The 25,306-nt window shown below is 45.6% G+C and overlaps 1 protein-coding gene across 5 annotated transcripts in view; it reads right to left on the minus strand.

Annotated features, from left to right (window-relative positions):
• The window catches only part of DPYD (dihydropyrimidine dehydrogenase), a 675,852-nt gene that overhangs the window by 57,524 nt on the left and 593,022 nt on the right, over positions 1 to 25,306 (minus strand). For 3 of the 5 annotated variants that reach the window (XM_075936588.2, XM_075936587.2, XM_075936589.2), the window contains one exon: positions 20,394 to 20,573. The exons of 1 other annotated variant lie outside the window; for it this stretch is intronic. In XM_075936588.2, the coding sequence (XP_075792703.1) occupies positions 20,394 to 20,573 (180 nt within the window). Of the gene's footprint in view, positions 1 to 3,578; positions 3,733 to 20,393; positions 20,574 to 25,306 lie in introns of those variants that run through there. One more of the 5 variants, XM_075936590.2, reaches the window with a different exon arrangement.

Raw genomic sequence — 25,306 nt, forward strand, 5'->3', positions numbered from 1 at the left:
GGGAGACACTCACTTAGCCTCATTAAGCCAAAGCTCTCTTTTGCTTGTCTTTTGTTCTGCATGACAGCAGCTTCTTTGTTGTATAATAATTCATTCCAAGTTCGTTCCAAGCTACCGAAACTGGTGAACTGTGGCCATTTTAATGAGAAGTATTGGTGGTATGCATAATCTGGAAGCCACGTGGACCAGGCAATCACAGAGCACTGCAGCCAGCAAAATGAGATACTGTCGAAATCACAAATTTGTCAAGTTGTTTTTGGACAGGGTATTATAATAAGCATTAAAATATGCATCCTATTACTCCACATCTGCCAGTCAAAGATCACGGTAATGAATGCATGCTGCAGGGTATGACCAGGCCGTTTTCCTAAGTAAAACAAACTATAGAGTACAAAAAAAAATGTATTTTTGGCAGTATCTGACTTTTTCTCCCCCCCTTTTTTTAAATCGTTTGCATCAGGCATTGGATTATCCTAGCATGATATCCACTGCCAGCAGTGAATGCTCTACAGCCACTAAAGTCAAGAAGTTAACATGGATACATTGTTTTTTATTGAATTTATTTAGTCTATGTCTACACCACCAGGTTATTTCGAAATAATAACTCCCAAAATAACTATTTCAAAATGATCTTATTCCTCTTCACAAGCAGGAGTTATTATTTTAGAATAACAAGCCCCTTATTTTGAAATAATAGGCTTGGTAGTGTGGATGCTCACCTTGTTATCATATATATAGTAGCCCAGTTTCTGAGAGTCTGTAATGCCGAAATGCTGGCTGTTCCCTCTGGGCGGCCCTTGCTGCATGGGGGTGCGGGGCCCAAACGGCTGCTTGTGCCGCTTGCTCCCATGCGGTGGCCCGGTTGAACAGTGCACATGTCAGCTGAGTGCCATGGTGGGAGGCGAAGGGGGGCGGTGCGGTGACGTGCGGTGTAACAGCGGCTCCAGGCCCTGCCCCCAGGCCATGAAAATCATCACCCCGCCCCCCTTCGCCTCCCGCTGTGGCGCTCGGCTGACTTCTGCGCCGCTCAGCCGGGCCACCGCGTGGGAGCAAGCGACGCAAGCAACCATTTGGGCTCCGCGCCCCCCATGCAGCACGGGGAGCGCGGAGCCCAAATGGCCATTTGGGCTCCACGGTCCCCCGGGTGAGATATAGGAGGGGAGGAGAAGTGAAAGAGAGAGACAGAGAGAGAGGCAGGAGGCGGAGGAGAGCTGAGAGAGAGAGGGGGAGGAAGTAGGAGGAGGAGAGAGATGGAGTGAGAGACTGGAGGCTCAGGAGAGAAGACCGATGTGGAAGAGAGACCTGAAAATCCTGTCTTATGATGGGCTAATTGTCTAGTTTTGAAATAACTCCCCAGTGTAGGCATGCCCTTAGTGACCAAGATTACAAACTTCTACATTCAGTGCTTATAGTAAATTTATCATACAGTATATAGAAAACCCACAGAGATTAAACCATTTAGAAGCCATTTTAGTAATCCTAGTCCTTTTGTTTTATCCATTTCTCCTTGAAATGGCTTAGCTGTTAGGGATGATACATTTTATATAATAATAAGCTGTTTCCGTAAGAAGTGACGCTGTAAAGCAGTGTTTCTCAACCAGTGATACGAGTTCCCTTAGGGGTACTCTAGAGAAGCAGTTATAAGGGCTATGGATGTGAACAAGTAACCACTTACTCATTAAGCATCCCCCTTACTGGGAGATGCTTACTGGATAACGACACAGGTGGTGGACTGCTCCAGACCCTCAGGGTTGCCAGCTCCAAGCCTACACAGACTGGGAGCTGGCAGCCCAGCATGAGGCTGGAGCGGCCTCTGCCCCACCCTAGCCTGGCCACGGCAGGTGGGGGGCCACTCCAACCCAGCAGGCTGGAGTGGGTCCCCCACAATCCCCATTTAAACATTTAACTGGTTAAATTGAACATTTAACTAGTTTACTACATAAACTGTATTTTACATCGCTAATATGGGCACAGGGAAACATTTCTTCACCAACGCTCACAGAAACATTTTGTTTAGTTTTGTCTTTGATCAGCCAGGCCATGAGCCATTTTGTCCTCTCACTGTTGGCCAGGAATATTAGTCCTGCCTTCACTGGGCTGCATGTTCTTCATGAAGTACAGAAAACAAGGAGCTAAGGTGCCTGAGTTATTTTCTCTGGTGGAGTTCAGAAATGTATCACTGCACTATATCAAGCTGACCTCTCCATCTCTTATAAAATTAGTAGTGTAGTGTTTTACAGTAATCCCAAACATTAGGATGAAATCCAAGACTCAATGAATTCAATGAGAGTTCTGTCCTTGTTAAATGGACCCAAGATTTTCAAAGTTTGGGTGTGATTGTTGTATTTGATGTATTTTTTTAAACATGGGAATATTTTGGGTTAAAATCATTTCTATACAATGGTGTAATAGTTTAATATAAAGTCTTTTTAGAGGTGCCTGCCAGTAGGCTAGAATTCACCAGGTTTCTTGCAGATCAGAAGACACAGCCTTTAGCTTTTATACTGTTTTTGGAATGCACAGATATTTTAACTTCAATGGAAGGTCCATTATGCAAAGAACAGAGTAGACACTTAATATTTTTACTTTAGGGGGCTGAGAATTTTCCCTGATCACACACCAGATGGAGTCTTCAATATCTTGGAACATTATTATCTCTCATATACTTGCAGATGGAGACCACCTACTATTGATATGCTTTTATAATAAACTTTCTTCAGATCTCCTTTTAGCACTGTCCTAATTGATGAGAAGGCTTTAAAATAAAAATCAATCTGTTCCGCCTTTCAAATACTTATTAAACAAGATGTATTTATCTTTCTCATTTCTTTATAGCATCTTCTAGAACTTTCACCTTTGGATAATATTTGCTTAAACAAACTTTGTTTTTTGAAAAGTTTCTAAATTCTGGGTTGAAGCTAGTGTCACTTCTTCGTGTGTTTAATATTTTTTACTAAGCCCATACTTGCCAATTTAATATGCATGATTATTTTTACTATTTAACTACTTAGCATACAGGTCCCCATGTGAAGTATGATTTTTACACTTTATGTTGATGCTAGTGAAACCACTCTAAAGACACATGCTATAACACTATTGTTACCATCAGCTGACACCAATGTATTTCTTGGACATAATTAGTTCAGGTCTCTGGAGTAAAATCAGTATGTAACTAATGACAGATTTCTGGAAGAAGCAGACAGGATGAGACAGTGACTACATATAGGAGATCAAATTATGCCCATGGGGAATACTGTACCCTGACTAGATACCCTATGACAACACACTTATCTTAATCACTCTTATTCCTATACCTTCTGGAAAAACACATGAACATGTATTTTAAAACACAATTCTGTTAATTTTGGGTGATAGAGACATATAATTATATATAGACATAGTAATAACCTTGGCTCATGAAATAACATTGTTCATCTTATCCATCAGACTGAATGGGTCATGTGCCTGATAAAAACGCCTAAAGACATCCAAGATAAATATGCTTTTACAAAGGGTTTTTTTTTCCTAGAGGGAGTCAGATAGAAAGATCTGTGATGTCATCATTACCACTCTTTCCTTTCACTTTGGTGTCTGTTGTTTGCAAGATGAAATTATATCTGAGACAAGTCCAAGTCAATTTATCTCTTACATTTAAACAATTGATTTGTAGTAATGGAAAGCTGATTCACGGCTGATCTTAGCAGCAGTTGTTTGTGCCAAGGCTTCAAGTTTCTGCAAACCAAACCAGCAAAACAAACAAACAAAAAATAAATAAATGATCCTGAAAAGCACAGATGGTAGATGATAAACTTTGTTGTCTTCTTCTAATCTGTTAGAAGGTCTGAGCTGTCACTTCCCTTGAAGTGGTCATGGATAAAAGTATATCTACCATGATGAAGTGGTTAAATTGTTGGGACTATATTTAATGGTATCAGAAACCTATCAGACGCCGAATGAAGAGGACACCATAAAAATTTAAATTGTCCAAAGATTAGCATTTTATGTAATAAACAATGACGTTTATACCTGCTATTTAGAACAGGGACTAACTACAGTATCTCAGAGACAGCACTATGGATGGTGACTTTTTAATGATGAATGTGAAGGCATAAGGAATATTATTTTTTCAGGGTCACAGGAGCTTGCAGTTAGTTACACCTTCTGCACCTGGGAAAAGATCTGGAACTTACCTGGCTGATCCTCAGAAAAGAGGGCAGCAGGAGATGAAGGGGGAAATCACAATACCCTCTAGAAAGATGAGGTGTTAGTCTGTGTGCCCAAATGGACTGCTACTATAGCTACCAGAGAGAGAGAGAGAGGAATTTCTCCAGAAACTTAATGGACAGAAAGATGATGTTACAAAATCCTTTTGTTGCTGTGGCTCTGATGTATGTCAGGAAATGTTGGGCTGCTGAACTTAATGTTGTGATAGAATGACTGGGGAAGGAACTACTCAACCTGCACAGAAGAATCTGTAAAGTTTTTATTTGTTTTGTTAAGAAGGTTTGGAATTGGGGTCTGACAGACTTGCTAGGCCCCTGGGCAAGGTGGAGGGGCTGGCTCCATGCACCTAAAAGGGGTGGAGCTCAGGCAGAAGGAGTGGAGGTAGCGGGCAGCCAGCCGTCAGCATCACCCAGAGAATGACACACACCTCCCCCACCAGCCCTTAGCATTGTCCAGAGCACTTTGCCCAGTAAGTACTCCAGTGGCAATTCAAAGGACCCAAGGCTCCAGCCACTACTGCCTTTTGAGTTGCTGGACCCTGTTGCAGTTGTCCCCTTTATCAGCAGGCCTATTTGGAATAAAACCAAATAATCCTGCTGGAGACTGCTTCACTAGCTACTTTGAGAGAGCTTCAGACAGAATTACCCTTGGGGACAAGCCAACTCAGCGAGGGTATGTCTACACTACAAAGTTAGTTCGAACTAACAGACGTTAGTTCGAACTAACTTTCATAGGCGCTACACTAGCGCTCCGTTAGTTCGAACTTAATTCGAACTAACGGAGCGCTTAGTTTGAACTAGGTAAACCTCATTTTACGAGGATTAAGCCTAGTTTGAACTTACTAGTTCGAACTAAGGGCTGTGTAGCCCTTTAGTTCGAACTAGTGGGAGGCTAGCCCTCCCCAGGTTCCCCCTGGTGGCCTCTCTGGGCACAACCAGGAAAACTCTTCTCCTCTCCCACAGCCCCGGGGCCTTAAAGGGGTAGACTCTGGCCAGACGGCACTGGAGTCAGCCAGCCCTGCCAGCAGTCTCTGCCCCTGAGCCAGTGGCCCCACAATGAGCCAGGTAGCCAGTGGCAGTGAGCCGTCCCCTGCCCAGTCCCCGAGCACCCAGGGGCCAGCGAGGGGCCGTAGACGGCGTGCGGCCTCCTGGTCTAGTGCGGAGGTCATGGACCTCATTGAGATTTGGGGGCAGGCCCCCAATGTCCATGATCTCCGCACTAGGAGGAGGAACGCGGCCGTTTACGGCCGCATAGCAGCCGCCATGGCCAGCAGGGGACACAGGCGCACCCAGGAGCAGGTGCGAATTAAGTTAAAACAGCTGCAGCAGGGGTACGCTAGGGCCACAAGGGGAGGCGCCGATGCAGGGGCTGCCACTTGCCCCTACTTCGCTGCCCTCCACCAACTCTTGGGGGGCAGGGCGGTCCGTGTCAGCCCGGGGACAGCGAGCCAGAACCAGAGGGCCCTGACCTGGGCGCACCGGAGGGGCCACCGCCAGCTGTTCCAGCAGGGTCGTCCAGGGAGATCGTACTGGGTAAGTACTTTGAATTAAGTAGTTCGGGGGGGGGGGGAGGTGGGAGGGAGACCAGAGACCGCGTGCGTGGGCCATGCCTTCCACGGATCACGCAGACACCTGTGCACGTGCGAGCACGTGCCATGCCACCTTTGGGCAGGTGGCTCCAGCTGCGTGACACCCAGGGGCCATTGCCCAATAGACTCATGCTTGTGCAAAGAGACGTGACATGCTCCCGACCCCGGAGCAGGACCCAGCAGGATGCTTTCCCTTCACATGTCCCCTCTACACGGAAGCAGGGGACATCTCCCCATCCTCCCCGCCGCCCCGGCCACACTATACATGGCACAGGGACATGGGTGCGGTATTGGGGCAGCTCTCAGTCCTGGGGAGAGCCAGACATCCTGACCATGGCCTCTGTACAAGCACAGCGGCTGTGACGGTGCAGGACATGGTCACGTTGCGGAGTTGGGGAGGGGGCTGGGCATCATCCTCTGCGTCCCCAGGGAGAACTGACCCCTTCTCTTCTTTCTCTACAGCTGCACCAGCTGCTCGTGCAGGGCGCACCACCCCGCCCGGGACATGCTCCCGCACCCGCGGCCTGCTCCGGACCGCCAGCACGGAGCAGGAGTACCGGGACCAGCACCTGGGGGCCCTGCGAGCCGTGCACCGCACACTACAGGCCTGGATGCGGGAAGACCTGCAGGTCCGCCACAAGCTGCTGGCTGAGTTCCGAGGGCTGAGCACCAACCTGCAGCTCCTGCTGCAGAGCATGGTGCCCCGTGCTGGTCCTGTGCCTGCTGCCCCCCCAACTGCTGTCCCTCCTCCCACTCCTGCCCCCCTCCCACCTCTTCCTCCTCAACCCCCACAACCTCTTCCTCAATGTCCACACCCCCCACCTCAACCTCCGCACCCTTCACCGCATCCCCCCGGGGACGCCGAGGCCCCCTCCCTCGCCGTACTGGGAGGTAGTTGGCCCGGCGAGACCCCCACCCCTGATCCTTCAGTTTCCCCACCCCCTCCTTTCCCTTGCTTCCCCCTTTCAGCTCCCTCCTCCCAGTTTTCCCCCTCCCCTCTCCCAGCCTCTCTCTTCCCCTCTCCCACCTCCTTTTCCCAGTTTCCCCGAGTTTTGTTAAATAAACAGAGTTTCTATTTTTGAACACACGTGTCCTTTATTTTGTACATCAAGAAGAAGGGGGGCTAGGGAAGGGTAAGTGGAAGGAGGTGAGGGAGGAATGGGGTACGAGCCCCCGATGGGGACGACTGGGCTGGCTCTGCGGGCTTCTGGGGGTGGAAGCTCTCCTGCAGCCCCCCGATTGCCCCCTCTCCCCAGATGGCAGCCTGCGGCAAGTGCAGCCGGGCTGATGGCCGAGTGGTGTGATGTGCCCAGTGTGGGTACTCCGGGCACTCCAAGCCAGAACTTATTTGTAAGCGGGGCACCCCTTAGAACTGTGTGTCCGGGGTGGGGGTCGGGACCCTTTAAGCGCAGCCCTGGGCTAGCCTGAGACAGCATCTCCACGCTCTAAGTCCTCCTCTTATGCCCTGCCGGCACTGCTTCCGGCCATCCCTAAGCCCTGTTCAGAGTCCACTCAATGTGGACTTGCTAGTTCGAATTAGCAAAACGCTAATTCGAACTAGTTTTTAGTTCTAGACGCGTTAGTTCGAATTAGCTTAGTTCGAATTAACTAATTCGAACTAAGTTAGTTCGAACTAGCGCTGTAGTGTAGACGTACCCTGTCTTTGGTCCATCCCCTCCAGGGTCCCTAGGGTTGGCCGCTGTCGGCAGACAGGCTACTGGGCTAGATGGACCTTTGGTCTGACCCAGGACGGCCATTGTAAGCTCAGGGCTCAGGGTCGGGGGTCTCAGTGGACAACCTTGATTTTCATGCACACCTGCTCCTGGGTGGCCAGGCTGGCAGCTCTCCTGCCCTAGCCGGCCACTTTCCTGTGCCTAGCGCGGAGATCGTGGACGAGCTCCACGATGTCTGCACTAGCCCAGGCGGGTGCCCGCCTCTTGCGGTCCCGGGTAGCCGCCAGCCTGGTCCCAGGAAGAGGAGGAGGGCTGGGGGGCATCGGGTGGGTGGCTCGATCCGTGCCAGGTGCAGGGTCTTCTGGCTGGGTGCTGGCAGGCTTGCACCTGGCATGAGCACCGTAGCCAGCCCCTGCCCCTTTAAGGGGTCCGGGGCCGGGAGGGGGGCATAGAGTTTCCCTGGTGTTGGCCAGTGTGGCCACCAGGGAAACCTAGGGAGGGCTAGCCTCCCACTAATTTGAATTAAGGGTCTACACACCCCTTAATTCGAACTAGCTAGTTCGAACTATGCTTAATCCTCATAAAATGAGGTTTTCCTAGTTCGAACTAAGCGTTTCGCTAGTTCGATTTAAATTCGAACTAGCGGAGCGCTAGTGTAGCGCCTATTAAAGTTAATTCGAACTAATGTCTGTTAGTTCGAATTAACTTTGTAGTGTAGACATACCCAGGAGGACACTGTAAGACAGAACAAATCTTTCCCAGTGTCCAATATGTTTCATTCAATGGGAAGGATCCCCCAAAATGCTGAATAGACTGTGTTGAAAGCAGTAAGGCTTTATCTATATAGCCGGAAGAGGAAAAGCAAATGAAGTGCTGATTAGCATTTTATTGCGCTTCATTTGCATAATCTCCTCGAATGCCTTTTGCACAAGAGGTTTTTGTACAAAAACAGGTAGTGTGAACGTGTCCATTTTGCACAAAAACTCCTTTTTGCACAAGATCCTTATCCCTCTCCAGGATAATGCATGAGGATCTTGCTCAAAAAATGCTTTTTGCGCAAAATGGATATGTCTACACTGCCTGTTTTTGTGCAAAAACCTCTTGCACAAAAGGCATCGAAGGAGATTATGAAAATGAAGCATGACAAAATGCTAATCAGCGCTTCATTTGCATTGCCTCTTCTGGCAAAAACTCGTAGTGTAGACAAAGCCCAAGTGAGCTGGTTTAAGGAGAATGAATTTAGGATCTATAGCAATTCATCACTTTGGCTGGAAATGTATTCAGGATTATGTCCAGATGGAGCCTCTGTCACAATCTTAACCCTGGTGCAGGAATCCATACTGACCACAACTTGAATGCTAGTCCAAGGAGCCTTCCAGACCCCAACAGTAACTCTCGCTTACGGATCTCCACAAGCCATAAAGCAAATCCAAGTATGAAAAAACAAATCTGCCCATGTCCTAATTCTAATAGTAGGAGCTTTATCAGCCATGGTTCTAGCCCAGAAACCTCTGCAGAGTGCAACGCTAAACATAGCCTCATAGGGAGCCTTACCAGCCCCTACCCTAAAATGATACTGGAGGTCTGTAGTGGGGTGGCTGCCCCACTCTGGTCAGAAGGGGTTGAAGCAGGCTCGAGGGAGCCTTCACAGAGCCCTGGCCAATTAGAGATAGGTTTATAAGGAGATAATGAGATGGTGGCTTGCTGGTGCGGCCCCGTTATAAGGAGCTGCTCAGCAGAACAAAGAGCAGTGGGGTCCTGACCAAGGAAGGTGCAGGACTGATTCCCTGAGAAGTACTTTAGATAGAATAGAGCAGGAGAAGGAGGCGCCAACTTGATGCCTACCAGGCTGTGGTCTTGATACAAGGACTGAGAAGATCTAAAGGGTCACAGAAGAAGTGGCCCAGGGAGTAAGAGGCAGTAGACGAGAGAGAAGGCAGGCAGGACAACCAAAGGATCCTTCCATCAGGAGCCAGAGTAGTGGGATGGCTGGGGTCCCTTCCTTTTCCCTTGCACTGTCTCTAGCCACACTAAAGGGTGGGCTTTATAGACTGTGCCGTGCCCCGGAGATGAAGGACCACACCAGAACTGGTTTGGCCATGGGGGCAGAGGGCAAGACTTAGAACTGTTGATACGCCTGAACGGAGCAAGAGATTTGAGTGGTGGGCACTGCCGGAAGGCAGTGTCTTGAAGAGGATGCTGTGCTCTTGGGAGCAATGCAGATTCAGAGCCAGACGGTGGAGAGAGCACAGAGAGACAACAGGTGAGACCAGAAGGAGAGTCAGAGTTAATTCCCAGCATGACCTGCAGGATGCACTGCAACAGTGAGTCCCAACTCCATTACACAATCACACCAGCACCAATCACAGCTCTAGATCAGGGACCTCTACAGGGCACCGTGTGAACTATAGGCTGATGCTCTAGAACAGCGTTTCCCAAACCATGGGCCACGGCCCGGTACTGGGCCGCAGGAAAAAAATACCGGGCTTTAGCATGGCTGCCGGGAGCGGAGCAGAGCAGGGCAGGCTGGGAGGAGGATGGGGGGAAGAAGCGGGCGGCAAAAGCAGGACTGGGGGAGTGGGGCTGTCTCGGTGGAGATCTGGGCAGGCAGGCAGGTGGGCAGCCAAAGCAGGGCTGGGAGCAGCGCGGCTCTCCCATGGAGATCCAGGCGGGCGCCGAAAGCAGGGCTGGGGGAGTAGGGCTGTCCCGTGGAGATCTGGGTATGTGGGTGGGCAGGCGACGGAAGCAGGGTTGGGGGCAGCAGGCCTGTCCAGCGGCGGAGATCAGAGAGGGCAGGCAGCAGAACCAGGGCTGCATGGGGGGAGGGGGAGCTGGCCGGGAGAGATCAGGAGGAGGAGGATGGGAGAATCAGCTGCCGGAAGCAGGGCTGGACGGGGACAGTGGGACTGGTGGGAGGGCCATCGGGGGAGCGGGGCTGACCGGGGGAGATTGGTGGGTAGCGAGGGGAACCGGCCGTTGGAAGCAGGGCTGGACTGGGGAGATCGAGAAGAGAAAGGGAGGGGAGCGGGACTGACCTGGGCACATGCAGACCCTGCAGACCCTGGCAGAAGAGTGAGTCTGGCCAGGGATTCCATTTTGCCTCCCCCTCCTCCCACATACCCTCCCTGGAGTAGTTGCGAACGGCCTGGCAGGTAGACACACTCAGCGCGAGCACATTTACCAGTCAGGCAGCTAAGGACTAATACACCTAATTATAATAAAATGTACCTAATTAGAAAATACCAGGCATTTTATATGTCTGGTAATTTCTCAATTTCTTTTCCAGACAAAACCTTCAAATACTGGACTGTCCAGTACAAAACCGGACACATGGCAACCCTACCCTTCCTTACACCCTCCCTCTTAGCCAGATACCCTACCCCCAATCTGCTCCTGCTCCCGCCTCCTGAAGTGCTCATGGGGCACCAGATCCTCCAAGCCCTGACCCAGGCTGGGTGGAGGATGCAGCCGGCTGAAACACTGAAAATGTATACATTTTTCATTCTTTTTTTATATGCGTTTATATTTTGGGCTGCAAAAGACAGTACTGAAAAAAACAGGTTCCAACTAAAGTAAAAAGTTTGGGAAACCCTGATCTAGCCAGCTTTCTATCCATCTTAGGGTATGTCTAGACTACATGGCTCCGTCGATGGAGCCATGTAGATTTGTTTTTTTGGCAAAGGCAAATGAAGCCGTGATTTAAATGATCGCGGCTTCATTTACATTTACATGGCTGCTGTGCTGAGCCGACAAACAGCTGATCAGCTGTTTGTCCACTCAGCGCGCTAGTCTGGACGCTCCCCTGCCGACATCAAAGCCCTTTGTCGGCAGCCCCGGTAAACCTCATCCCACAAGGAATAACGGGGCTGCTGACAAAGGGCTTTTATGTCGGTGCGTGAGCGTCCAGACTAGCGCGCTGAGCGGACAAACAGCTGATCAGCTGTTTGTCGGCTCAGCGCGGCAGCCATGTAAATGTAAATGAAGCCGCGATCATTTAAATCACGTCTTCATTTGCCTTTGCCTACAACCCTAATCTACATGGCTCCATCAATGGAGCCATGTAGTCTAGACACAGCCTTACAGTCCATTTATCCAATCCATATTCCCTTAACTTGCTGGCAAGAATATTGTGGGTGACTGTATCAAAAGCTTTGCTAACGCTGGCACTGGGGGCTTTCGGAGGACCAGAAACAACTTATTTGAATATTCATCATTTGCTTATTGAATATGCAAATATGCAAATGAATGTTACCAGTCCTCCAAAAGCTCGTGAATGGATTTACTGGTCCCCGTGTCAAAAAGTTTGGGAGACTAGGGAGGGGTAAGTGGAAGGAGGTGAGGGAGGAATGGGGTACGAGCCCCCGATGGGGAGGACTGGGCTGGCTCTGCGGGCTCCTCGGGGTGGAAACTCTCCTGAAGCCCCTTGATTGACCCCCCCCCCCCCAAGTGCAGCCAGGCTGATGGCCGAGTGCTGTAATGTGACGAGTGTGGGCACTCAGGGCACTCCAAGCCAGGACTGCTTTGTAAGCAGGGAACCCCTGAGAACTGTCTGTCCGGGGTGGGGGTCGGGTTCCTTTAAGCACAGCCCTCAGCTAGCCTGAGACAGCAGCTCCACACTCTAAGTCCTAATCTGATGCCCTGCCGGCACTGCTTCCGGCCATCCTTAACCTCAGTTCAGGGTCCACTCAGTGTGGACATGCTAGTTCGAATTAGCAAAACGCTAATTCGAACTAATTTTTAAGTCTAGGTGCGCTAGTTCGAATTAGCTTAGTTCGAATTAACTAATTCGAACTAAGTTAGTTCGAATTAGTGCTGTAGTGTAGACATACCCAGAGGGAATGAACAGAACAGGTAATAATCAAGTGATCCACTCCCTGTTTCCCATTCACAACCTCTGGCAAACAGAGGTTAGGGACACTTCAGAGTTTGGCTTTGCTTCTTTGACTGTCCTGGCTATTAGTCATAGATGGACCTATCCTCAATGAAATATGGCGTTCTTTTTTGAACCTGTTATAGTCTTAGCCTTCACACTATTATATAGTAAAGAGTTCCAAAGATTGACTGTGTATTGTGTGAAAAAATGCTTCCTTTTTTTGTTTTAAATCTGCTTCCAATTAATTTCATTTGGTGACCCATAGTTCTTGCATTATGAGGAGTAAATAACACTTCTTATTTACCTTCTCCACACAGGTCATGATTTTATAGATCTCTGTCACACACCCTCGCCCCTTAGTCATTTCTTTTCCAAGCTGAAAAGTCCCAGTCTCTCTTCACATGGAAGCTGTTCCATACCCCTAATCATTTTTGTTGCCCTTTTCTATATCTTTTCTAACTCCAACATATCTTGTTTTGAGATGGGGAGATATCTTGTTTAGATCTGCACACAGTAGTCAAGATGTGGGCATACTATGCATTTATATAGAGGCAATATGCTATTTTTCTATCTTATTTTCTAACCCTTTCATAATGATTCCCAACATTCTGTTTTCTTTTTTGACTGCCATTGCACTTTGTGTGAATGTTTTCAGAGAACTAGCCACATTGACTCAGAAATCTCTAGAATGATAACAGCTAATTTATCCCTATCATTTTATATGTATAGTTGGGATTATGTTTTTCAATATGTGTGAATTTGCATTTATCAACACCGAATTTCTTCTCCCAATGTGTTGTTCAGTTCCCCAGTTCTGTGAGATCCCTTTCTAACTCATCATAAATCTGCTTTGAACTTAAATATCTTGAGTAATTTTGCATCACCTGAATATCTGGCCGCCTCACTGTCTACCCCTTTCTTCAGTATAAATGTTTATTCATTTATAAACATGTTGAATAGGACTGGTCCCACTACAGACTCACTGGGGGACATCACTATTTACTTCTCTCTGTTCTGAAAACTGAGCATTTATTCTTACTAGGTCTGTCACATGATTAAAAATTGATCATGATTAATTGCACTGTTAAACAATAATGGAATGCCATTTGTTTAAATAATTTTGGATGTTTTACACATTTTCAAATTCAGGTTGAACCTCCCTAGTTCAATACCCTTGGGACGTGATTGGTCCCAAACAGGAAGTTTGCTAGATTTGGGAAATCAATGCCAGCTCCTCTGCTCCCAGCAGCTGGCCCCCGGGGCTCCTATGGTCTAGCTCCTGTCTCCACTGCTCTGGCAGTCGGCCTGCGGGGCACTGTAGTTACCCTGCTGCTGGTGGCCAGCCCCCAGGACTCCCCTGCTCTGGCCCTTGAGGTGCCACAACACCCTGCTCCAGCCTCAGGGTCCTGTGACTCCCCTGCTCTGGCTCCTCCGCTCCAGTTGCTTGGGACTCTGTTCTTCCCTGATCCAGCAACTCTTCTGTTCCCAGCTTGCTGTTTTTTCCCCTCTGAGTGCTCCGACCCCAGCGCACCCACAGGGTTACTGACAATGTTGGACAAAGGGTGTTGCTGGACCAGGAAGTTCAAATTACGGAGGTTCATAACGTGCATAATGATTTCAATTTCAACCCAGAACATAATATGCACAGTGCTCACTTCATATTTATTTTTTATTAGAAACACTTGTAGAGTAAAAAACAAAAGAAACAGTATTTTTTAAGATGCAGGACAATTTAGCACTTTAAAGACTAACAAGATGGTTTATGGTTTATCTTGTTAGTCTTTAAAGTGCTACATTGTCCTGCATTTTGCTTCAGCTACCCCTGCCTAACACGGCTACATTTCTATCAGTATTTTTTAATTCACCTAAGTACTGTTCAGGGGTAAAGTAACTTAAATTTCTTACAGGTATGGGGACACTTAGGACAGTGGGCTATGGGGGGGGTGCTATATGGTAGCACCTATAAGAAATTTAAGTGTGGGGTGGAGTGCAGGGGGCTCAGGGAAGGCAATTGGGCTGTGGGGGTGCATGAGTCAGGAAAGGGGGCTAGGGCTGTAGGAAGTGTAGGCATGAGGGTTGGGGTGGGGATATGTGAGAATGGGCACAGAGTACAGTGTTGGGGCTGTGAGGAGGACCTCGGTGCAGAGGGTTGGTGTGTGTGTGCAGGGGTGTAGGAACTGGAGGAGGATGGGGGTATGGAGAGGCTCAGGGCACAGGTTTGAGATATGTGCAGAAGTGCAGGGAGGCAAGGGCACCCCTTGGGGAGGGCAGGGGCAGCTGACACCCCCTCCCATTCCCGCCAACACTGCTTGTTTCTTTCTCTTCCCCTTCTGTCAGTCTCTAGGGGTACGTCTACACTACAACGTTAATTCGAAATAACTTAGTTCGAATTAGTTAATTCGAACTAAGCTAATTCAAACTAATGGATCCAGACTAAAAAACTAGTTCGAATTAGCGTTTTGTGAATTTGAACTAGCATGTCCACATTAAGTGGACCCTGAACCAGGCTTAAGGATGGCCGGAAGCAGTGCCGGCAGGGCATCAAAGGAGGACTTAGAGCATGGAGATGCTGTATCAGGCTAGCCGAGGGCTGTGCTTAAAGGGTCCCAACCCCCACCCCGGACAGACAGTTCTCAGGGGTGCCCCGCTTGCAAACCAATCCTGGCTTGGCTTGCCCGGACTACCCACACTGGGCACATCACAGCACTCGGCCATCAGCCCGGCTGCACTTGCCGCAGGCTGCCATCTGGGGAGAGGAGGCAATTGGGGGGCTGCAGGAGAGCTTCCACCCCAAAAGCCCGCAGAGCAAGCCCAGTCCTCTCCATCAGGGGCGCATACCCCACTCGTCCCTCACCTCCTTCCACTTACCCTTCCCTAGCCCCTCTTCTTGATGTACAAAATAAAGGACAATTGTGTTCAAAAATGGAATCTGTCTTTATTGAACAAAACTGGGGGAGACTTGGAAAAGGAGGTGGGAGAGGGGAAGAGAGAGGCTGGGAGAGGGGAGGGCAACTAAAATGATCAGGGGTTGGGAACAGGTCCCATATGAAGAGAGGCTAAAGAGACTGGGACTTTTCAGCTTAGAAAAGAGGAGACGTAGGGGGGACAGGATAGAGGTCTCTAAAAGCAGGAGTTGGGTGGAGAGGGTGCATACAGAAAAGTTTCTTCATTAGTTCCCATAAAGAAGGAGTAGAGGACACCAAAGGAAAGGAATGGGTAGCAGGCTTCAAACTAGTAACAGAAAGTAGTTCTTCACAAAGCAAAGAGTCAACCTGTGCAACTCCTTGCTGCAGGAGGCTGTGAAGGCTACAACTAGAACAGAGTTTAAAGGGACGTGAGATCAAGTCATGGAGGTTGGGTCCATGGAGTGGTATTAGCCAGGGGGTAGGAGTGGTGTCCCTGCCCAAGGTTTGTGGAAGGCTGGAGAGGAATGGCACGAGACAAATGGCTTGGTCACTGTCTTCGGTCCATCCCCTCCAGGGTCCCTAGGGTTGGCCGCTGTCGGCAGACAGGCTACTGGGCTAGATGGACCTTTGGTCTGACCCAGGACGGCCATTGTAAGCTCAGGGCTCAGGGTCGGGGGTCTCAGTGGACCCCCTTGATTTTCATGCACACCTGCTCCTGGGTGGCCAGGCTGGCAGCTCTCCTGCCCTAGCCGGCCACTTTCCTGTGCCTAGTGCGGAGGTCGTGGACAAGGTCCACGATGTCCGCACTAGCCCAGGCGGGTGCCCGCCTCTTGCGGTCCCGGGCAAGCTCCCGGGAGCCGCCAGCCTGGTCCCGGGAAGAGGGGGAGGGTTGGGGGGCGTCGGGTGGGTGGCTCGATCCGTGCCAGGTGCAGGGTCTGCTGGCTGGGTGCTGGCAGGCTTGCACCTGGCACGGTCACCGTAGCCAGCCCGTGCCCCTTTAAGGGGTCCGGGGCCAGGAGGGGGGCAGTAGAGTTTCCCTGGTGTTGGTCAGAGTGGCCACCAGGGAAACCTGGGGAGGGCTAGCCTCCCACTAGTTCGAATTAAGGGTCTACACAGCCCTTAATTCGAACTAGCTAGTTCGAACTAGGCTTAATCCTCATGGAATGAGGATTACCTAGTTTGAACTAAGCGCTCCGTTAGTTCGAATTAAATTCGAACTAACGGAGCGCTAGTGTAGCGCCTATGAAAGTTAGTTCGAACTAACGTCCGTTAGTTCGAACTAACTTTGTAGTGTAGACATTCCCTCGGAGAGTGAGGAAGTGTGGGTCACTCACTCCTCTGCTCTCTTCCTGCACTAACCAGGAGGGAGAGGAAAGCAGGGACAGTGTGTGCTTTCCTCACTCCCTGACAGTGCTGGAAGGGGAACAGCAAACAACAAGCAGCATTGGTGGCAGGAGGGAGGCGGGGGTGGGGAAGGGGCCTTTGTCCTCCCTGCTCTCCATAAAAGGTGGTCAGGGTGTATGTGAGGAGGAGAGTGAACCCAGGTCTGTGATTCTCCTGGACCAGTGTGAGGCATGTCCTCATCCAACTCCTTTTCACTTGCCCACTGCTTAGGGTGGCAGCCTGCTGGAGAGTCCTGGGAGGCTGGCTTGGAGGGCACTCCACCGCCTCCTGCAGTGGATCACCCTAGCTGGCTCTTATCAGGGTAGTGCACCAGAGTGCATCACCTTACCGGTACTTTCACCTTTGACTGTAGTGCAATCTTTTTATCAGAATAGTTGAACTTACGAATGTAGGATTATGTACAAAAATAATTGCATTAAAAAATAAAGCAATGTAAAACTTTAGGGTATACAAGTCCACTGTGTCCCACTTGTTCAGCCAATCATTCAGACAAAAGTTTGGTTACACTTTGTAGGAGATAATGCTGCTTACTTTTTGTTTACAGGGTCACATGAAAGTGAGAAAAGGCATTTACATGGCATAGTTGTAGCTGGTGTTGCAAGATATTTACATGCCAAACATGCTAAATATTCATACGTCTTTTCATGTTTCAACCACCATTCCAGAAGACGTGTCCACACTGATGATACTTGTTAAAAAAATAATGTTAATTAAATTTGTGACTGAACTCCTTGGGGGAGAACTGCATGTCTCCAGTTCTTTTTTACCTGCATTCTGCTATATATTTCATGTTATAGCAGTCTCAGATGATAATCCAGCACATGTCATTTTAAGAATGCTTTCACTGCAGATTTGACAAAATGCAAAGAAGATAACAGTATGAGAGTTCTACAAAAGCTGCAGCACTCAATCCAAGGTTTAAGACCTGAAGTCCAAAATTTCAGAGGGACAAGGTGTGGCACATGCTTTCAAAAGTCTTAAAAGAGCAAGACTCTGCTGCAGAAATTACAGAACCTGAACCACCAAAAAGGAAAATCAATCTTCTGCTGGTGGCATCTGACTCAAATAATGAAAATGAACATATGTTGGTTTGCTCTGCTTTGGATAGTTATTGAGCAGAACTACCATCAGTATTGATGCATATCTAACCAGGATCAGGGCTGCTGTCTTTGCAAGCATAAATCCACTTTTATCAGATGTAGGATATGTCCTAACTCTAAAAAGTCTATTCCCTGTCATCATGTTGATAAATATACCTATCTCTAGTTGTTTATTCCTAGTCTCAACTGCAGTCTAGGGGACAGCTCTCCTGTTCCCATTGAAGGCAATAGGAATTTTGTTACTGATATGGAGGAGTATCTGTCCTTTATGTTTTTACATTAACTGTTCAATAAATCTGACAATTTTTATTACTTGTAGCATCATGGCTTTAGCATGCAAAATACTGTCACTGTTTCTTGTTTATCTTTATGGTCCTACTGAATGAATTAGTTTTCAAATCCTATTAAACCAATATATATTTGAATAACTCATCATAAAATATTTGTAAACCAGAATGTAGGACTTTGGCTGTCAATGTTTTACACAGTGACATTCTTGCATAGCTTTTGTACTAGTAAAAAATTATAATGTATCTCAGTTTGCTTTCTTTGGTACTTAATATGCTAAGTATGGAGCTATTTGGATTTGAATACATATGTACCTATAGTACATAGATGAATTTGTAGGTACAGCACATGGAATCCAATACTGACGATAATTTATGAAGGTAAGAACACTGATTCCTATAATACTGCTAACTTAGTTTATGATAACGTAATTAGTTACACTAATAACACTGTTTAGGCACAGTCTTGCTAATTATGATTTTATAAATATTAATGATATCTAGCCTTTGTGTCTGATTCCCTCTAGTAGAGTCATTCATCATAGTATTTCCCTTATACCCACACTGCATTATTTTTCTTCCTTTTCCTCTTATTTGTTCATTACTGGACATGCAGTCACTCTGAACTTGGGACTGAAATATACAATTACATCTTCAATAGTTCAGCTTGGATAAACTTTATATTTTATCATCTGGTAGCAATGATCCAATGATATAATTTTGTATTAAAGGCAATCAAATACAAAGTCAGTTATAATCTGTATCTCTTGTTCCTTTTAAATGTCTAACATAGCCAGCCAAACTAGATTACATGGGACTTAGTTTTTATTCTTTTTTATGTGACCTGTTTCAAGTTAAGATTCCTTTGAATTATTAAATGCTTCCTTAAAGCATCTTTTCATACTACCTTTTTAAAGTTAATTATTGATGTAGTGACAAGCTGAAAAGACTAAAAATTGTAATTTTCCCCCCTTTTCATTCAGAAGGACGTGAGAAATGTCTTGACAATGGTTGTCTATTTAGTATAATAAAAAGGTAATACTAAGATAGAATACTGAATGTTGTTTTAGGGGAAGAATGTTAACATTACTGTATTATACAAAATGTAAATGCAATGTGTATTTCTCTGACAATATCTGTTAAAAAGAAAGTTGGGACATAACCTTTTGAGCTCGGCTTTAACCACAAACTTACGCAGCTGAAAAGAAAGAGATTAGATTTTTTTAAACACTAATATTCTTAGCTTTAGGAATAGGATTGTCTTTTCCATAGAAGATAACATTGTAATTTTCAGACCTCCACAGAAAAAAAAATCACTAACCTGCCACTGAAAAGATCTCCATTCATCAGCAGAGATAAGCAGAGATTTGGAAGCATTTGACACTGCAAATCCTATTCTTTTGTAATTCTTTACTTTTACAACATTTTCAACAAGGTAATATTAGACTTTGAGAAGGAGAATCAATAAGCATGATGCATAACTGAAACCACTCTTCAAACTGATCTCCTTTAATAACTTGAAACAAAGACTTAGACTCACTGCTATGCTGAGATTTCAGGAGCCAAAAAGAACGATCTAATGATTAGGCTGCTAGTCTAGAAGTTTGGAGCCTGAATTCAAGCTCAGATGCTATACTGTTGGGTACAGCCCTGAGTGAATACTAAATTTTGTATCTACATCTGCATCTAGATCTGCAAAAACGAACTGTGGATACCCATGGATATAAACAGATACCTGCAAATTTGCAGGGTTCTGGATATAAAATTTGCATCAGCATCCATATCTTCAAATATTCACAGCTAATTTTTGCACAGATGGAGATATCTGTGGATATAAAGCAGATATGTGCAGATTTGCAGGGCTCTACCAATGAGTTTGATGGAACACAGCAGGAAAGATGGATCTATGTCAAACAAGATCTCCCTCATACTGGCTTTTGGGGCCATTGATGCCAGAGTGTTGCAAAAGAGTTGGAACATACTACAGATTGTGATCCAAAATCTCATTCTAATCTAAATTTTCTAATTTTTTTTAGAGATTTTCTAATATTTTTTGCTTTTGCATTTTATATTTTTTTAAAAAAAGTCATGCTACTGTCAATGAAGTGGTAACATCATGTCAATGGTAATATGACAGCATGGTGTCAAGTCAGTAGTAATATGACATCACAAGTTGCCTAGTGACAATTCAGAAGGGGACAAAAGACCTCTACCAACTCATCTTGATGTCAATGTTGATAAAATATGGCCATTGAAATAAAGTATACCCATCATGTGAAACTATGCTTGAAGACAAAAACTGCTATAATTAAACAGGAATCTCAGTGTAATGGCATACCTTTCCAATCAGATCAGCAATTTTGGGTACTGGCTTTCCTTTCTGATGGCACATGGTTGCAGGGCTCTGTCCATCCCAGTCTTGAAGTTCCTCAATGCTTTTCAGATAAAGTAGGGCTCTCAGACCAGTGCAGTAGTCCTCAATCACTGTGAAATCTTGATTCTGTATGGCACTACACACCTACAAAACACACCCAATAATTAACAACAAATTTCCAAATGGAACTCTGGAATTCAAGCTGATAACAAGTACCTTGTCCCAGAGTCACCACCAATCTAGATTCTGGAACATGAACTCTCACCCCAGACACAGGAAGGCCCACCCAAGAAAATGGGAGAAGGCCTCCCCAAACAGAACTTGCTATTCAAGAAAAGAACCCTCTGTAGTGCAGGAAAACATACACTCATTCTCTTTGTATTAGTATTATAATTTGTATTGTGGTGGCACCTATCGGTCATGTGTCCTTTGTGCTTGGCACTCTACAGACATATAACAGAGATATGGTCCCTGCTCTAAAGAGCTTACCGACAACAGGTAGAAATACACCTTAAAATTTTTCCATCTCTGCTAAATCCAACTCCTGTCTATCAGACTAACTTAAAACCCAACCCCTCTCCCACAGCCCCCATTGAAATGGAATGATAACACTTGACCTAAAAAACCTCATGATGATCTATTGGTCTTTCTCCAAGGACCCAAGCTCTAGCTCACTCATCAGAATAGATGGTCTGATAGGCATCAACCATCAAAGTCCTAGTGCAGGGGTCAGCAACTTTTGGTACATTAGGGTAATCCACTGGCTGACAACAAGACATTAATTTATGTTGATTCTCCAAAGGCATGGCCCTTTGCAGATCCCAGTGGCTGAAGTTTGCTGTTCCATTGACAATGGGAGTTGCAGGAAGTAGCAGACAGCATGTCCCTGCAATTCACGACTTTCTGCAGCTCCCATTGGCTTGGCACAGCAAGCTGTGGCCACTGGGAGCTGCAGGAAGGTCAATATATACAAAATATCTCACAGCTTACCAGCAGATTACCCGGATGGGCTGTATGCTGAAAGTTCCTCACTCCTGACCTAGTGGATATAGCATAAGCAACTAAAAGCCCAAATTCAAAGACGTCAAATATGGCAATAAGTATCATCTGATACTAACTTCAGAAATGTCAACCAGAGCACTAGGGACACCATCAACATGAACCAAGTGTAGTGTGTACACACACACACACACACACACACACACACAAATACAAATTCAACTAGCTGAAGGAGAGGTGGGGAAAAGCTCTCCAGCCACAGGAATGATTCCCACCTAACGTGCTGGCCCCTCATACTGCCAAGCACAGGTGTCCAAAACATGAATCAGGATCCCAGCATAAAACCATGAGATTTTCTTAAAAGGATTTTTTTAATTTGCCTTCTGGTTTTGAGCCTTTATGAGTCATATGCAAAAGTCTTCTCTGTGACCATGACGTACTTGAAAGGGGAAAAAAAAGATCCTCACATAATCACCAAGTTTAAGGAACTGGAACTTGAAAAACAAGCAAGCAAAAAATCTCTCAAACACTGTGAGACTGGCAATCCAACTGAAAAGATTTGCAATATGGGGGTGGAGAAGGGTTTGAGGATGTCTACACTGCAAAAAATAAAAAATGTGGCAATAAGTCTCAGGACCCAGGTCTATAGTCTCAGGCTTGTCCTAGTGCTCTATGAATAGCCATATAGACATCCCAGATTGGGCTAGAGCTCAAGCTGAAGTCCACAAAGAGGACAGGCTTCAGGCCCCAGCATCAGCCTGAGCTGGACAATCCATATGATTATTTTTAGCATTATAGTATGAGCCCATGTCTCCTGCACTGTGGTGTGAGGTTTTGGGGGTAGTTTTTTTCCCTTTTTTTAAATTATAGACATACTTAAGTCTCTGTCTCCAAAGATCTGCTGCCACTTGGCATGAGTACTCTATATTTTTAGGTCTTACAGTCTGGTCCTCTTCCAATTCAGGAGAACATGAGAAGAGAGGGGTTAGCTGAAGTATCCAATGAAGGGAAAGAAGCACCATGAAGGAGAAAGAAGCCCAATCAATACTGTACCCTTTTAAAGGGGAATCACCAATTTTCCTGCTGTACAAGACATTAGGTAATTCTGTGGAAAGAATATTAGGTATAATGCTAAATTAGTGCTTTCAATGACTGATATAAACCTTTATTTATTTGTGGATATCAAAAAAAGCAGTATTACTCCTGCATAAGACATGTATGTAACAAATAAAATAATGAAATGGTCACCTACATCAAGGCAATACAAACACACACACATGTACCTGTAAAACTAAATCACAAGATTCACTAGATTCTTGATTTCACCACTTAGAGACAAAAGGACCTAGGTAACATATTAGTGTTTTACGCATGATTTCACAAACTAATATAAGCTGCAGTTCAGAAGAAGGAAGGCACATTTAAAAATATCATACACTGCAGCTTTGCAAGAAAAAAAAGAAATAACTATAAAATATTCACAAGAACATTTCCTATGCAGCCCATTTACATTACACAAAATCAGCTTCTCTGGAGAAACAGGGTGAGCATTAATTAGGTCTGTTATGCCTTCCATAGACTAAGAGGGGTTTTTTTCAGAGCAATTATAGAGAACATCATAATAATTTCCTCCACAGGTTATTTAACTGAGAATTCAAATGATGCTTTATTTAAACCCCTTTATTCACTAAAGGTTTTTTTAGCATATGGGTAACACTTTTATTAGTTATTCTTAAAAAAAATGTAAGAAAATACAGTTAAAAGCCATGCTACATCATGGCACTTAAAACAAGTTCAGATTCTGTTGTCAAATTCCTGAAATATTTTGACAGGATGAATACACATGAAATACCCTGGAGGATACATGTTATAACCTTATAAAAAGAGAGGCTTTTATTTTTGCCATATTATGGTGCAATATTATGAAGTCAAAGAACCTACAAAAGTGCAGAAGATGATACCAACCCCTCCCCTCAATGGTTGTTGTGATCATTTGGCCTGTAAATTTACTCTAATTGTGAGCTTAACTGAAAAAATGTGAAAGTTCATAAGATGCTTCAATAACTTATAATGAAAATGTTGATGAGAAAAGCTGAATTATTCTAAGCATAGAGCCTACAGATACAACTCCAGAACTGTGTTGAAATCATGCCCGGCAAACAACAGAATATGGTCCATTAACTAATTAATTAAAATGGAGGTGCTGAAAACTACACCTCACTGGTGGATAACTAATGAGGGTAGGGGGCTATTCCACTCCTCATTCCCTTTGTGGATTCTTAGAGAGAACTTTTTGGAGGGGAGGGTAAAGATGAACAGCCTGAGGCTATTGAAGCAAATTTCATCTTCATGACTGCCAGCCCCATTATCATGTGGAATCTGGGTCATTTTGAGAAATGCACTGACCAGAACATGCCAGATCAATGGACCTAGATAACATTCCGACTTCTACTGGCTTGAGTTGAATCTCAAACACAACCTAAGATGAAATGGGATCAGACTTCAACAAAAACAGCAGCAACAAGAAGCTGCAGCACATCTCAACCCACTTCTTTAATCACAAAGATAATTATTACCAATGTTGATGCCATCTAAAAGACTATTAAACAAGGCTTTTCCTCCTCCTAAAATTCTCTCCAGTTAAAAAGAAAGGGAACAAGGTATATTGTTAAAATAAGTCTTACTTATTACTTAATATTTCAAATGCTTTAATCATTCCCCCTTTTTAGTGTCTTTAATAAAAGGTTAAAAGAATTTTTAAAAGTATGTTTGCCACAGTGCTAAGCAGGCTGAGTTCTCTGTATACCCAACCTCGTTTAATACTATTAAATGTTGGACAGTGAGAAGCACACCACCACACAGACCATGGGGAATGGAGGGGCTATGCTTCCTATCCCTTTACACACACAAATAAATATATTGAGCACTTTTATCTCAGATAACCTAAGAATAAATTATAAGGATTTGATTCTGAGTTGTATAATGTATGGGTAGCTCAGCAAGTGAAAATGCACTTTATATGATTTCACCAGGGAATGCACCTATGGAATGCATCACAGGATCAAGTTCTGTGAAACTGTTGTTTTAAATAATCTGCCTCTATTTCAAACATTTTCATTCAGATTCCATATTTCTGAAAGTGAAATTATCACTAATGTGCATTTACTAAACCAGTGATAAAGAAATTTCATAAAAACCCAGCGGGTCATCTGAAATCATCATTACAGAACACAGTAGGGCCAAATCTGGAAGACTTTACCAACACACATTTCCAGCTGGGTTCATTGGATTTTGCTGAAAGTGAGTGCTTTTAAGGGCATTGGTGGAAATACCCGCATATCAGCTTGTCACATTCTCTGCAGACAAAGCTGCAGGGCTGCCCCAAACGTAACATATTCCATATGATTTGTGGTAGACTGGAGATATCTGTGCAAAGTCCTTTTGCCCAGCACTGAGCTAGAACCCTGCCAACTCACTAGATGTGCAGTTCAATTTAAAGGCCTCCCCAGGAAGAAGTGGCAGGGAAGTAGATGACTTATTTGGAAAAGATATTTCAGTCAGGAGATATATTATCTTTTTCATATAATATCTGTGCAGTTGGGTGTTGGGGATATGACCCTCTTTCTAATCCCAATCCCAGTCCCCTCTCTCCTTACCCTAGAGTTTCAATCTTCACCTTCTCCACCATGAGCCCATGGAGAAGTTTCTTCAGAATCCAGGGTGGCAGTAAAAGATGATGTCATAGAGGTAGCATCCTATATTTTCCCACACAACTCTATGCTAGGGAGTTGCAGACAGTTTACTGTCTCTTTACAGTGCTGGAGCAAGGAGCTGGAGAAAGCCAGAGAATCTGGCCCTATATGTGTTGTTATACTCTT

Source organism: Pelodiscus sinensis, chromosome 9 (genome assembly GCF_052426305.1).
Source record: "Pelodiscus sinensis isolate ZL-2025 chromosome 9, ASM5242630v1, whole genome shotgun sequence".
NCBI classification, from domain to species: Eukaryota; Metazoa; Chordata; order Testudines; family Trionychidae; genus Pelodiscus; species Pelodiscus sinensis.